The sequence below is a fragment of the Heliangelus exortis genome, chromosome 18, assembly GCF_036169615.1.
Source record: "Heliangelus exortis chromosome 18, bHelExo1.hap1, whole genome shotgun sequence".
NCBI classification, from domain to species: Eukaryota; Metazoa; Chordata; class Aves; order Apodiformes; family Trochilidae; genus Heliangelus; species Heliangelus exortis.
Window position 1 is genome coordinate 13,917,246 of NC_092439.1, and position 15,122 is coordinate 13,932,367.

General features: G+C 41.6%; 1 protein-coding gene across 5 annotated transcripts in view; it reads right to left on the reverse strand.

The window, feature by feature from the left end:
* CPT1A (carnitine palmitoyltransferase 1A) overlaps nt 1–15,122 on the reverse strand; it is a 42,046-nt gene that overhangs the window by 14,252 nt on the left and 12,672 nt on the right. For all 5 annotated transcript variants that reach the window (XM_071761585.1, XM_071761586.1, XM_071761587.1 and 2 more), the window contains 8 exons: nt 12,130–12,282; nt 10,790–10,929; nt 9,277–9,448; nt 6,248–6,349; nt 4,137–4,274; nt 3,208–3,285; nt 2,444–2,551; nt 1,496–1,583 (listed from right to left, as the gene is read on the reverse strand). In XM_071761585.1, coding sequence (XP_071617686.1) covers nt 1,496–1,583; nt 2,444–2,551; nt 3,208–3,285; nt 4,137–4,274; nt 6,248–6,349; nt 9,277–9,448; nt 10,790–10,929; nt 12,130–12,270 — 967 coding nt within the window. In that variant the 5' untranslated portion in view covers nt 12,271–12,282. The remainder of the gene's footprint in view (nt 1–1,495; nt 1,584–2,443; nt 2,552–3,207; nt 3,286–4,136; nt 4,275–6,247; nt 6,350–9,276; nt 9,449–10,789; nt 10,930–12,129; nt 12,283–15,122) is intronic.

Consider the following 15,122-nt stretch of genomic DNA (forward strand, 5'->3'; position numbering starts at 1 on the left):
CTCAATCTTCACTAAGATTTTACCCTTAATAAGCAAAGACATACCACAGAATTTTTTTTCTTTAAAATACACTGTAGGAACTGTAGCATACATAAAACACTTATCATTGATATCAAGGGGCAAGAAATTAAGCTACTCATAAGAACCTGGGACAACATCTTTATAACTCACTTATCCACATACAGAATGAAAAAAAAGTTGTTTCTATTCTTCTAAAGGAGAAACAATGGAAAACTGAAAAAGCAGAATAGGAAATGTGAAATGCTTTGGAGGAAAAGAAGATAATTTTAGGATGCTGATTGTACTTGGAAAGACTTTAAGTAGGAGAAACTGGGAAGAACCATCAAGATACACAGGATGTATTTTAATTAGGTGTTGCAGTTAGAAAGAATCATTTCTACACTTCCATGCAAGAGGAGAAACCTAAATACAAAACTAAATGCAGCCAGTTCATACCTTCTACTTCCCTGAGGACAGGGAAGGGGCAAGGGTAGCACCTTCAGTCCTTCAAGTATTGTAAATAACAGTAGCTCATACATTACAGTTATTTTAACAGAGATTTAAAAACTTTCTAATCTACTTAAGCTACTAATTCACAATCAGAGAGTAATTGTATTGTTTTTCTCCATTAAAAAGGATGAAAGCAGACAAAGGAAGGTGAGGCATAGATGGAAAATAATTCCTAAAAAAAAAAAAAAATCTACTAAAGGCCAGAAGCAGAATCAAGAGTAAAATTCTTATGTGACACATGAACCTAGTGCTTTATCCACTAACCAGTGCCACTTCCTCCCCTTATCTAACTTCAGTCAGTACAGCAAATGTCAGACCTGCAGCAGAGCAGAGTGGGCACACCCCAGAGCCTGCTAAGAAACTCTTAGGTTTTTATTCTGTAGTTGAGTGGGACTCACATGCTCAAAGGGAGCTTGAAAATAGGAGAGAGACACAGATCCCAAAGTAAAAAAAAAAAAATCCTACTCTCCCTCCAAGAGACAGCCCATATGTACATTACCAATGGAGGTGACAAACCAAAACCCCCCTGCACTCCAAATTCCTAATGACTGTCATCTTCATTAATCAGGATTTGCCAGGATAACTCAGCCAAATGCTGGATTTCATTCAATGCTGGATAAACATGTAAACTGAGTTCTAAGAGGCTCTTCAGCATATATAATCAGATCAGAAAAAAACCAGATATAGCTTAAGCTTTTCTAGAAAGCACAGTAATAGAAATCACTACTCAGATCTTTTCAAAAAAACCAAGAAAACTGTTAGCAATGTCTCCTTCCACTTGTTGGCTACAAATATTAATATTTCTAGATGCAATCTGCCTCCTTTTACAGAGATAAAACTCAGGGGAAAGAAAAAAACCAAACAGAAAAACCCCCCAAACAAACAATCACAGAAAAACCACACATACATACAAAAAAAAACCCCAAAATAAAACAAACCAACAATGCCACTTTGTTGTTTATTCTCCTTGACTGACCCTGCTTACCTGATTCCACTCCTGGGATTCGGGAGGTATTAAACATCCTCTCCCACTGAGCTGAGCAGAGTGGAACAGTAGATCCCAGCAGAAGAATCTGTGCCACAAATGTACATTATAATGTAATTTGCATATATAATTAGGAAATAAAAAAGTAAAGAAAAACAAGGATCTGGTTAAAAAAAAAAATAAAAAATCTTACTGCTTTACAGCCTAATATCTGAAATCCAAAGGGCTCTCCCTGGCTAGTCCAGATGCAAAATTTACACATGCAGCCTCTCAATTTATGTTTTTAAAGCTATTTCTGGCCGTGTAGAAACAAAAGTTGCCATTTCTCCAATTTGTAGTCTCATATAACTAATTACATCCCTGCCACAGCTTTCAACAAAACTACTTAATTGCTTCCACTGTCTTTGTCTGGCACAACACAGAGCCCCCAGGCAGAACAGAAATTCAGGATGGGGTTCATCTTGCCTATCTGTGCTACCCAGAAATTAGTGCAACAAAAGGATTTTACCACCATCCATACCCAGGCTGCCACACTTGGCCCTGAGGTCCAGTCCTTTGTCCCAGCCACCCTTTGTGCTCACACTGCATGATACCACAGACTGCTCAAAATTCAGAGGCTCATAAGTACTGTTAAATTCTCAGCATTTACCAGTGATATCTGTTACCCAGAACACTTAACATAAGCAAGCACAAGCCTTTATCTATCTTTTGGGCACATCTATTCATTCATTTCTCATTAGCTGGCAGAATCCTCAATTTTTTAGTTTCTAGTTTCTCCCCAAGTGCAATTCAAGTGATAATCTAGGTTGTTAGGAACCACAAATTTAGTTCCATCTTGCATGGAGTAGTGAGAATAAAGATATTTCTCTCCTATTCCAAAAACTGATCAACTTCTTATAGACTGTGCTGGAAAAAAAGATGAAAAGCCATTTAAACTGATATACATACTGGCTTGATTTCTTGTCTGTCCAGTTTTTTCCTATAGAGCAGGATGGCATGGATAACATTACCAGCTCTAGCTGCCTGCAGGGTTGTGGGAGATAAATAAAGGAAGTCCTGTAAAGTACATAAAAATATGTTAATACCAGCCTACATTTAAGAAAAATATTGGTAATACTTCTCATCCACTTTCTTAGTTTATTCTGGTCCACACAGAAATGACTTTAAAACACATGAAGGCCACTAGGAGAGTGAGCTGATGACTGGAAACTTAAAATGCCTTCAACAGTCACTTAAACAGCATCAGTCTTAATACACAGATGAGAGCTACTTACCCCAGCAGAAAAGCAATGCTACTTAAGCTTGAGCCCAAGTTTTAAATTTAATTCTAGGATTTTTTTACAATTTTACTTCCCATACAGACATTTGCAAATGTGAGCATGCACTCTGTTGATCTGTGTTACCCATTAAGTTCTACGTGGAACTTTTGAAAGTTTTGTTCAAAAAGAGCAAAACAAAGTAAGAACAAAACTGTGTGCCACTAAAGCATGAGATGGCCTAAGTGACATGTGCTGAGTTTATTATTAAGGCTTAAAGCCTAAAGCACCATGCTTAAAAACACTGGCTGCAGTTTACACTAGGAGAAAGAAAACAAAAAGTCACCTATTTTAGCATCATTTGATTTCTAAACACAAAGCTATAACAAAATAAGATTATTGGACAGAAATTTTAGTGTTTCTTACACACAAAACCTGTTTCTAGAGTTCACCCACCATTGCAAAGTAGTTACTATTAACCATAATTGGTCCACGTCCTCTGAGGTAGATATACTCTTCCCACCAGTCACTAACCTGTGAAAGGAAGAGAAACAACCCCAATAAGATCTTGTAATTCCCACACTTTGGGGCTTCTGTGCTGATGGCTCCACAACACAACATTCCATGCAGAAGCAGGAAGCCAACTGCTACCTTGCCCTGCTACTTAAGACAAACAAAACCTCTAATTTCTGTTAAACTTCAGCAAAAAGTGGGGGAGAGAATTAAATTAAGCTGTAGCACTCTGATGGAAGAAGCTGCTGAATATCATTAAAATATATTGGCTGCCCTGAATGCTTTGCAGCCTTTGCCAGGGCACTGTAGTTCAGCTTAGGCTACTGGGTACAGCAAGATGTCAGATAATACATTGCAGTTCTTGCTATGTTGCTGGGGTTTGAGTTTTCTTTTTGGTAAAAAAGAAAACCAAACCAAACCAAACCAAGCCAGGAAAAAAATATCCACCCAACTTGTTTCTTGATCTCTCTTCCATATGCTTTAGCTGCTCTCTATAAAAAAAAGTTATCCTGAATCACTTTTCTAATCCACCTGGGTAGCCAGGCCCATTGCTGAGTTATCAAGCTGAGGAAGCAAATAAAGAGACCTCAAGAGCAGTCACAACAGCAAAAAGCTAAATTACCTGCTCCTGAATAGCAAACACAAAATGATGATTCACTCTTTCAAGCTCCATTCATCACAATGTTTACTTCCCAAATAATATAAATTATTTCTGGGCAAATCAGGTGCTTCCCAATGCACTTTGCAAAAGTATTAGGCAGTTTCAAGTGCCTTGTTTTAAATGTGTTAAAGAATGAATGTGAAGATAAAAAAAGGCAACAGGGAACAAATTATGTCATTTCAATGACCCAACCTCCCATTTATCTACTCACATAATTAGTGGCCCACCAGGATTTTAGCTTCAAATACCACTGAAGCCTTGGTCCCAAATTGAATGCAAAATCTTGAGCTAGACCCTCCATTCTTCTGAACTCTTCATCACCCATGAGTGGCCGAACTGATTCCAGGTACTAGAACACAAGAAAAAAGAATCAACACCTGAGTACTGGTGTGTCCTTTGGACAGCTTCACACACTCTACTGGTAAGGGAAGAGCATGCAGTCTTCTAAACATCTACCTGTAAACTACAAAAATAGTATCTTTTCCCAGGCATCTGTCAGCAAACCAGAGGGGAGTGTGGGTCTGCTGGAGGGCAGGGAGATGCTGCAGGGGGACCTGGATGGGCTGAGGTTCAAGAGGACCAAGTGCAGGGTCCTACACTGTGGCCACAATAACCCCAAGCAGGGCTACAGACTGGGGAAGAGTGGCTGAGAGCAGCCCAGCAGAGAGGGACCTGGGAGCACTGGGTGACAACTGCTTGAACAGGAGCCAGCAGGGTGCCCAGGTGGCCCGGGAGGCCAGTGGGGTCCTGGCTTGTATCAGGAATGGTGTGGCCAGCAGGAACTGGGATCTCATCCTCCCCCTGTCCTCAGGGGGGACCTGATCACTCCCCACAACTCCTGCAGGGAGGTTGTACTCAGGGGGGGTCTGGGCTCTTCTCCCAGGCAATGAGTGACAGGAGGAGAGGACGTGGCCTGAAGCTGCCCCAGGGGAGGTTTAGGTTGGGTGTCAGACAGCACTTCCTCAGGGAGAGGGGGATCAGGGATTGGGATGGAGTGCCCAGGGCAGTGGGGGAGTCCCCATCCCTGGAGGTGTTTAAGGAAAAGCTGATGTGGCACTGAGTGCCATGGGCTGGGCATGATGGGCTGGGGTTGGGTCAGGGATGGATGATCCCAGAGGGCTTTTCCAGCCTCATTCTGTGATTCTGTGAAATCACAAGTGGAAGGGGTTACTTTTCTAAAGAGACACTGTCCACTCAAAAGGGGAAGACATAGAATCAGAGAAAGTGAGGGGTTGCAAGGGACCTTGAAAGATCATCTGGGGTCCAACCCCCCTGCCAGAGCAAGGTCACCTCCAGCAGTCACACAGGAATGTGTCCTGGTGGGCTCTGGATGTCTCCAGGGAAGGAGACTCCAGAACCTCCCTGGGCAGCCTGGGCCAGGGCTCCCTCACCCTCACAGGCAAAAAAAATTCTCCTCGTGTTTCTATGGAACCTCCTGTGCTCAAGTTTGTATCCACTGCCTCTTGTCCTGTAATTGGGCAGCACTGAGGAGACCCTGGCACCATCCTCCTGGCTCCCTCCCTTTATGTATTTATGACATGAGTGAGGTCACCCCCCCTTCCAAGCTGCAGAGCCCCAGCTCCCTCAGCCTTTCCTCACCAGGAGCTGTTCCACTCCCCTGCTCTGGGCTCTCTCCGGCACTTCCCTGTCCTTCTGGAACTGAGGAGCCCAGAACTGGACACGATATTCCAGATGTGGCCTCAGCAGGGCAGAGCAGAGAGGAAGCAGAACCTCCCCGGACCTCCTGACCACCCCCTCCTCACGGCCCCCAGGTGCCATCGGGCTTCTTGGCCACCAGGACAGGTTCCTGGCTCCTGGGCACCTTCCATCCACCAGCACCCCCAGCTCCTGTTCCCCTCCCCTGCTCTCCAGCAGCTCAGTCCCCAACCAATCCTGGTGCCTGGGGCTGCTCTTTCCCAGATGCAAGACTTTACACCTGAAGACACTCTGCTTCTTCACCAGCATTTTTATAGAGATTTTTTTCATCTCTAAAAATCAAAGCTTCAAGTTCTGCCATGTAAGGTCCTACTTTGTTACAAGGTCTGGGTGGTAAAACACAATTATATGTTCAAGCTGTGGAATGTCACAAATCCAACTGTTACCATCCCAGTGTGAATTATGCCAGCTTCCCAATTTCACCAGTTTCAGAGGTTTGTCCTAGCCTCTGATTTCTATGCAGAAGTTTTAATCTATCACACTGTATTACACCAGCATGTCCTACTTGTATAAGACATGGCAAAAAAACCCAACCACCCAAAACATGAGGGCCCTTAAATACAGATTCAGTGTTATTGAAAAAAATGAATTAATGAATGTACACACCCTATTGACTGTGTCTTTAACAGCTGGAACTGGCAATCGTGGTAGAGATGTCTGGAAACTGTACAACATGGGTTTACGTCCTGAGAAGAGTTTTACAAGTGCCTGAAGAAAATCAAAATATAAATATATGCCTCAAATTCTTAGGTTCAACAAAAGAAAACTGACAGAGTAACAAAGTGTAGCATAACTCACAGTTCTTTTCACTGGTAAATTCTACTGTACTAAATTTAGGAAACTATCATATTTATCACTGTTTCACAATAAAAAAGGCATTAACCTAAACTAGCTTTCTAAAGGTTAAACACTATGTCAGTGGAAAATAAAGATGGTCACAGTCATTCCTGACTTCCCAGACAATCTTCTGGTCATTAGGCAATATTGTTTATGAACAGCACACCTTGATCTCAACGAAAAATACAAAGTTTACTAAGCTCTTCTTTTCTTCATACATTTTGCTCTGTAATGATTAAAAAAGCAAGTCTACTGGTTGATCTTTCTACTCTAGAGCAAATATTATAAATATATATTATGCTTCAGAACAGGAATCACTATCAGCTAAGAATCCTTGATAATTTAGCCACCTTTAAAAATAATTATTATGCTTTGGAATCATGGTTCAGTATTTTCCAAAGTTCCAGCTGAACACACAAATAGTATTGATGTGATAGGGAGTTTCTTCCAGCATGAGTCTCTCACTTATTCTATTCAACAAACACACAAAATTGTGCAAGCATGCCAGTGTAATTCATACCCAGTGCTTGTGTTAACCAAAAAACCCCAAACAAACAACAAAACCAAAAAATCCAGAGGTGACAATTCCCATCTTCCCTTCAGATAATGCAGGATTCCCTGTTTTCCATGGGAGACTGGAGACAGAAGCAGCATTTGTCTACAACTACTTCTCAAACGTGACACTCACCAGGCTGAAAGTCAAGGCCATGCAGCTTCTAAGCTACACATGAAAGGGTTTTGACCTTACCACCCTATTTCAGCAGGAAAATAAGGTCAAGTATTACACCAACAATCCAGGGGAACCTTTACTGTCAAAGTCCAGTCTTGGTCCAATCTGCTGTGCCACACAGCATGTACCAGAGCTGTCAGATGGACATGGATGCCCCACCATGATCAGAGCCATGAAATCCAGTTGTGGGTCATGACAGGATAAATTTGAAAACAAGTGAGAAAAAATCCTCAGCTTTTCATAAGAATTCCATGCTCGGAGACAATTTTATTCCAGAACTCTAAGCCAGGAAAGGCTGAAATTACCTCAGAGAGTACCTGTTCAACTGGCAGAAACAGCAAAGACATTTCATAGTATTCATCTCTTAAGTAAACTTGTAAGTAAACTTGTAGTAGAAAATTTGTAGCTGTTTGAGACCATTAAAGTGACAGGCAAGGACCTCTGATTTAACATGCAGACAGTGAATAATCTCATTCTGGCATGCACTGGATTTAGTGGAGTTTTTTTAAAGACTACAACTAATACCTGGATTTTTCCTCTAATCCTAGAGCAGGAAACTTGACTTTTGAAGATTAAATCTATTAATTAAAAATGGCACCAGACTTCAATCAGCCTGAAAATCATTCTGTGCCATGACTGAAATCAGAGCTCAGATTTTTGATCTGCATGACTATTTGACCAGAAGACAGTATATTCATTATAGCATTTTTCATGCCAATTTTCATGCTATGAAAAAAACCATAACCAACAGAAAAACTCACCCAGAATATTACAGAATATTAAAGGATAACAAAATTGAGAAAGCTAAGGTAGTTGGTACTGTTTTAGTAGGGAAATCATTCTTTTGCTGGGACTAGCTAAAGGAAGAACAAGGTACTAACATGGAGCTTCCCATTAAGTATAGATGTGACATTGTTGGGCACACACCTTTAGAGTGTTCTCTATTTTAAAACAGGTAAAATGCACACCAAAATATAAAAGAGAACAAAAACAGATGCAACACACAGAAGAGACAAAAATTTATCAACACAATACACAACAAAGCATGGTCAGTAGCATTACAGTTCATACTGTTTAAGGTTGATAAGGCAATATCACCAGCTTTAAAATATCTATCTGGTAGGACATGCTGAAAACCCAGACAGCAACAGCTTCAAGAAATTGACAGAAAGCCTTACCATTCAAAGCCTGTACTGTACAAATTCGAGTCATGAGGCTCCTGATACCACTTCCAGGAGAAACTATCAATCAGAAATTTCATTTGTAACAGATGAGCATGAAATTCTGTTTTAGTGTACCACTTTGGATACCTGTTCTTGAACAGATTTCATAATAAATCATGATGCTGTTAGTCCAGCACACATCACCTAACCTGAGGCTGCAGATTTTAAGTTTCATAGCACTTAAGCTATTGGCAAAAGTGAACTGAAACAACCAAGTCCAATTAACAAAAATCCACTTCATCTCTTGGAGAACCTGTATGTCCATTTCCTCTCTTTATACTTATCCTTTAAGGATCCTTTTCCAGAGCACCATAATAATAAACAGTAGAAGTCACTGTCATCCTTAGGAGAAAACTGCATAACAAGCTACCTACCTTATACTTTTTCTGCATTCAGTTTGAAGATATACACTACATCAACTGAAAGGACACTCAGTATTGCTTTCTTCAAGCATAAGATTAATTTTAGAATGGATGACTAGAAAGTCTAACATTTCAACAAAGAATCAAAGCAGCACTTTCTGGGAAGGACAAGACTCATCGGTGCTGCAGCACAAGTTTTAAGCTGTACTTGCACTTAGAGAAAAAGTATTTGAGTCAGTCAGTCCCAAGGCATTGGTAAACTCAGAAATTATTCTTAAAGTGTTTACTCTTCCTTCTACAAGGCCATCCTGAATAGTTTAATTAAAGCACCAGAAGGATGACAGAATTTTGTAGGTCTTTCCTTACTTGTGTTTCCTCTGCCTTGGGATGGGAGGCTGTTAGGTATTTTTACTAAAAACTTTCTTTTAGGCCTTCAAATAAAGATCCAGCAGAGGATGAAACAGGAAGACAATGTGTACTTACCATCCAAATCTTGGTGCCTGCAGAAACTTTGCCATGTTCAGTGAAAATCCAACCGTGGTAGGAGAGCAGCATTTTAAGAGAGTAGCGCATGGTGACAATGAGGGCAACCCAAAGCCCTGTGCCAAAAAGTATCCCACTCACAATGTTCTGGGTTTGGTTTGACATATAGCCACTATTTAAAACAAAAGCCAGCATGGGTCAGGTCAGGTCAGTTTAAGTTTTAAAGAGAACCTAACACTGAAAACCTAATTCTAACAGTACTACAGGCAGACACTACACACCCTTCATATGCCTGGTTCATAGAATCATAGAATCCTAGGGGTTGGAAGGGACCTCGAAAGATCATCTAGTCCAACCCCCCCTGCCAGAGCAGGGCCCCCTAGAGTACATCCCCTAGGAACGTGTCCAGGTGGGTTCTGAATGTCTCCAGTGAAGGAGACTCCACAACCCCCCTGGGCAGCCTGTTCCAGGGCTCTGTCACCCTTACAGTAAAAAAATTTCTTCTGATATTCAACTTGAACCTCCTATGCTCCAATTTACACCCATTACCCCTTGTCCTATCACTGGTCACCACTGAGAAAAGCCTAACTCCATCTCCCTGACACTCACCCCTTACATATTTGAAAACACTGATGAGGTCACCCCTCAGTCTCCTTTTCTCCAAACTAAAGAGACCCAGCTCCCTCAGCCTTTCCTCATAAGGGAGATGTTCCACTCCCTTAATCATCTCAGTAGCTCTGCGCTGGACTCTTTCAAGCACTTCCCTGTCCTTCTTGAACTGAGGGGCCCAGAACTGGACACAATACTCCAGGTGTGGCCTCACCAATGCAGAATAGAGGGGGAGGAGAACCTCTCTTGACCTACTAACCACCCCCTTTCTAATGCACCCCAGGATGCCATTGGCCTTCTTGGCCACAAGGGCACATTGCTGGCTCATGGGCATCTTCTTGTCTACCAGGACCCCCAGGTCTCTTTCACCTACACTGCTCTCCAGCAGCTCAGCCCCCAACCTATACTGGGACATCGTGTTGTTCTTCCCCAAATGCAAAACTCTACACTTCCCCTTGTTGAATTTCATCATGTTTCTCCCTGCCCAACTCTCCAGCCTGTCTAAGTCTCTCTGAATGGCAGCACAGCCTTCTGGTGTGTCAGCCACTCCTCCCAGCTTAGTGTCATCAGCAAACTTGCTGAGGGTACATTCTATACCCTCATCCAAGTCGTTGATGAAGATATTGAACAACACCAGTTAGCCCTTTTTTATAAAGCTCCCAAACACCCTCTCATGCAGCAAGATCAAAGTCCACAGAGGGTGCTAAATGTGCTTCCCAAAAACTCAGAAATCACTACAGTAATGCTGGAATAACAACCAAGCTACTCCGTGCCCTCCTACATCTGGTGGCTGCCTCTGCCAGGAACACACTGCTTGAAAACTGAGACACAGGCTTGGCTTTAAGGATAGCTACAAAGAAAACTGATTTTCTTTAGAGGTACAGTAACTTTTCAGTCTACTTACGTTGTATCAAGTGTGCGGTTGATTTTAGCTATTAGTCCTAAAGAAGGATCAATTTTGGCATACATTGTTGACATCACACCCACAACTACAATAAGCCAGCTGGAGGGGCTAGCAGGATAAACGCCAGTGATAATTCCATTCTGTAAAGAAAAGCCTTCACATAATTTTTTTCATACCAAAGTGCCTGGCTTCATATTACCATGGAAAGAAATAAAAATCAATACATTTAAGTCATTTAATTAAGATTATCCAGTATTTTCTTATGTATGCTTAAATCAAGAATAGGGATTGGATTTCGTGTAGTCTGACTGCTAAAGAAAGTGTCACAATGATATAAAGAATTAAAAGGAACTTTTAAGTTCTTTTGTAGACAACACTTAGCTGTCTGCAAGTCTTACTAAAAACACTGATATTAGCAAAAAATGTTGGAATAAATGACACTTCAACACTTCTTACTTACACTGAGTTAGGCCCCCATAAAGAACACAAGACAAAAACAGTCTCCTGAAAAAGCCACTTGAAACTGAAATCAAGTTTTTTTAATATATTTTATTATAATTATTATATACTTTATATATTATTTTAATACAATTATTACTTTATTATAATTATTATAATATATAATTATTATAATATGTAATTATTATAATATGTAATTATTATTATATTTTATATAAACAGATCCTCTCATAGCTTCATGAGATTTATTGCCTGCTGTTAAAAATATGTTTTTGAAAGAGATGTTGAAGACAGCCTGTAGCTTATCTAGTTTTCTGCTAATAAAAAGAGACACATAATTTATGAACCCATCAACTGTCCTGGTATATATATATATATATCACAACAATCTGTATCAACACCTGATAAGGAAAACATTACTACCTAACAAATCTTCTACAAGATACATGTTCAGGTAAGTTTAAAAGCAGCAAATATTCTCCTGGATCTAAAAATGTAATTTTGGCAAAGAATACATAAAACCAAGAGTGGAGCCTTGTCCCTCTAGGTGATTTAACACTAAAAATCACAACTAGTTATATTTCTTAAGTTATGATACATGACATAATTACATAATGAAGTAAATTAAAGCTATTGTTAAGTTTTATGTTTCATCTTGCTTCCACAGAATAAATTAAAAGGATGCAACCTTTCAGCCTTTGCAGCATTACCAGTGCCAACCTTCCCCAGTATCACTAAAACCCACACACCTTTCACATCAAGAACTTCATTTGCCATCAAGGCAAAAAAAAAAAATTAAGTTTTTCCCAAACAAAACTTCAATAAATCAGTAAGTCATTAAATAACTGCCAAGTTTGGTGGACTTGACTAATTTAAAATACCTTGAATCTGATGAACTTTTTCTTCCACGAATGGACACCAGATAGGTAAATTTGTCTGAGAGCTTCATGGCTCATACGCAGGTCAATCCCATCTGGAGTTACTGTAAATTGGAAAGCTACTGCTTGATGAGCTTCTGCCATCTTCAGAGAGGTCTGTCAACAAGTAAAAGTTAAAAAAAATTTTTTTTTTTTGTTCAAAGGAGCTAGGAGCTAGTCCATTTCTAGGAAGATACCTTCTACCCCGTAAGGTTAGAAAATATTGCAAAATATGCCAAATATACTTGTCTCTTCCTTACAGACTACACTTGTACTTCAGTGTGAGAGGCCACTGCTAATTAGGCCACCTCTTCTAACCACAACAACTGAAAATTGAATCCAAACAGTCTCACATAACTGAGGCTTTCAGGCAGAACTGCAGGAAGCTGAGTACTGTGCATACATGCAGTATATAAGATGCAGAGCAGAGCAGAAAATTACAGTCATAATATTTAGAAAAATCTTACCACAGGTACATTACATCTCATTCTGTAATGACAAGAGATCTAAAAAATGAAAATAAAGATGATTCTGCCCTTCCTCTGAATTTTTTTTTGTATCTTAATTTCAGCTGCTTAGCTACAGCAGTAAGACACTAAAGACCCTGTAGCTCTGATTTTTGACTGACAAGTGCAAAATCACAGCTATAGTGATATGGGGGAATCAAATCACAACTGCCTTGTGATTTGTGAAACTTACCTTCACATAAACAAACCTAAAATTCAGAGAAAATCAACTAAACTACCACTCACATTAACTACCCAACCAAATATCCACATCAGTGCCAATATAGAAAAAAAGCCCATGCAGGGGGTTGGATCTTCATGATCTTTAAGGTCCCTTCCAACCCAAGCCATTCTCTGATTCTCTAATAGGCAGCCATAACAGGATCAAACAAAAGCCACCAGAATTTAAAATAAAAATGTAACTGTGATTCTGTTTATGTACATATTGTCTGAACTCTGAGGCTGCAGCCTATTCAAATCAAACTGAACTGCATGCAGGTTGCTTGGGCACTTCAAAAGCAGTTTATAAAGAGTGTAGTGATGCTCTTCTAGTCTCTAAATAGGACTATGTAAAAATTACTATGTAGAAGTCAAAGAAGGTGTGTGAGTAGCTGTGCAAGTAGACAGGGAGAGAAACACTGGGAATACTGGAGTAATAGTAGGCTTCAGAAATAAATACAGAATGTGGAAGGAGAAGGAGGCTTAGGCTGAGATGCATGAGGGCACAAGAGGTCTCAAGTTGTGCCAGGGGAGGTTTAGGTTGGACATCAGAAAGAATTTCTTTCTGGAGAGGGTGATCAGCCATTGGAATGGGCTGCCCAGGGAAGGGGTGGATTCTCCATCCCTGGAGATATTTCAAAAGAGCCTGGATGTGGCACTCAGTGCCATGGGCTGGGAACCACGGGGGGAGTGGAGCAAGGGTTGGACTTGGTGAGCTCTGAGGTCCCTTCCAACCCAGCCCATTCTGTGATTCTATGAACAAGGTGAAGTGTTGTCACACAGCATCTAGTAAAGCTGTAACCAGTAAGCAGTGACTGCTTGCAGTAATGGTAATTACTGATGGTAATTCACACATCTCCTACAGACACCAGCACTGCTCAAGTTTTAGAGGCTGACTCCTGGGAGAACAGATTGCTGGGGTTCCAGAAGGGTACCTAAAGCTCAGTGTCATACAGGGAGTTTGCAATTTGAGCTGTAAATGTACAGTGTCTGATCAGGATGACAGAAAGACCAAAGCAGCTTTGAACACCAGTTTCAGTCCCTCTAAGACAAGCCCTGCATGCCCCAGTCACAATGCAGCTTGTAGCACTTAGTGATCCATCACTAACAACTGCTTGTCCATAAATGCCTTGCCAGACAAGTCTCAGGAAGCCCAAGCTAGCTGTGCATTTAAATTGGGAATCACCAGTTCAACACCGAGACCAAAATCCACCCATCTATTTAGTGGTGCTCTTAAGGATGGGATGAAAAAAAAAATTAAAAGACAACAGCAACAGCCATATTCCCATCGGGAGAATCAGGCACCTAAATTTATCCCAAGAAGGGCCAGCTCACTCATGGAATTTTGTATTCTGGAATGCCAGTGCCCTAAATACCAGATCAACGGGTTCCTACCACCCTTTGACTCCCTTGTGACTCCCCAGCCTGGGAATTTCCAGCCACACTCCCGACGGAACAGAAACAGCTTCAGGAACCATTCCCTTTCCCTGCACATGCATTTATGAACAGCATTTATAGCAAACAGACAACCCAGCATTTTAATGAATTAAAACTCAGCGTGTTCACTAAACAGTACACGAAAACTCTTTTTTACCCCAAATACAGGAATATTAATCCAGCAAGAATGAACCAGGAGCAGCCCGGCCCTAGCACCGCGTTACCCTGACCCGACCCCCAGCTGCGGCCTGGTGTGCTCAGCCCTGGGGAGGCCACAGCTTGAGTCCTGTGTCCAGTTCTGGGCCCCTCAGCTCAGGAAGGAGATTGAGGTGCTGGAGCAGGTCCAGAGAAGAGCAAGAAGGCTGGGAAGGGATCCAGCACAAGTCCTGTGAGGAAGGGCTGAGGGAGCTGGGGGTGTTGAGGCTGGAGAAGAGGAGGCTCAGGGCAGACCTCATCACTCTCTCCAACTCCCTGAAAGGAGGTTGGAGCCAGGGGGGGGTTGGGCTCTGCTCCCAGGCAACTCTCAGCAAGACAAGAGGGCACAAGAGGTCTCAAGTTGTGCCAGGGGAGGTTTAGGTTGGACATTAGAAGGAATTTCTTTCTGGAGAGGGTGATCAGCCATTGGAATGGGCTGCCCAGGGAAGGGGTGGATTCTCCATCCCTGGAGATATTTCCAAAGAGCCTGGATGTGGCACTCAGTGCCATGGGCTGGGAACCACGGGGGGAGTGGAGCAAGGGTTGGACTTGGTGAGCTCTGAGCTCCCTTCCCACCCAGCCCATTCTGTGATTCTGGCC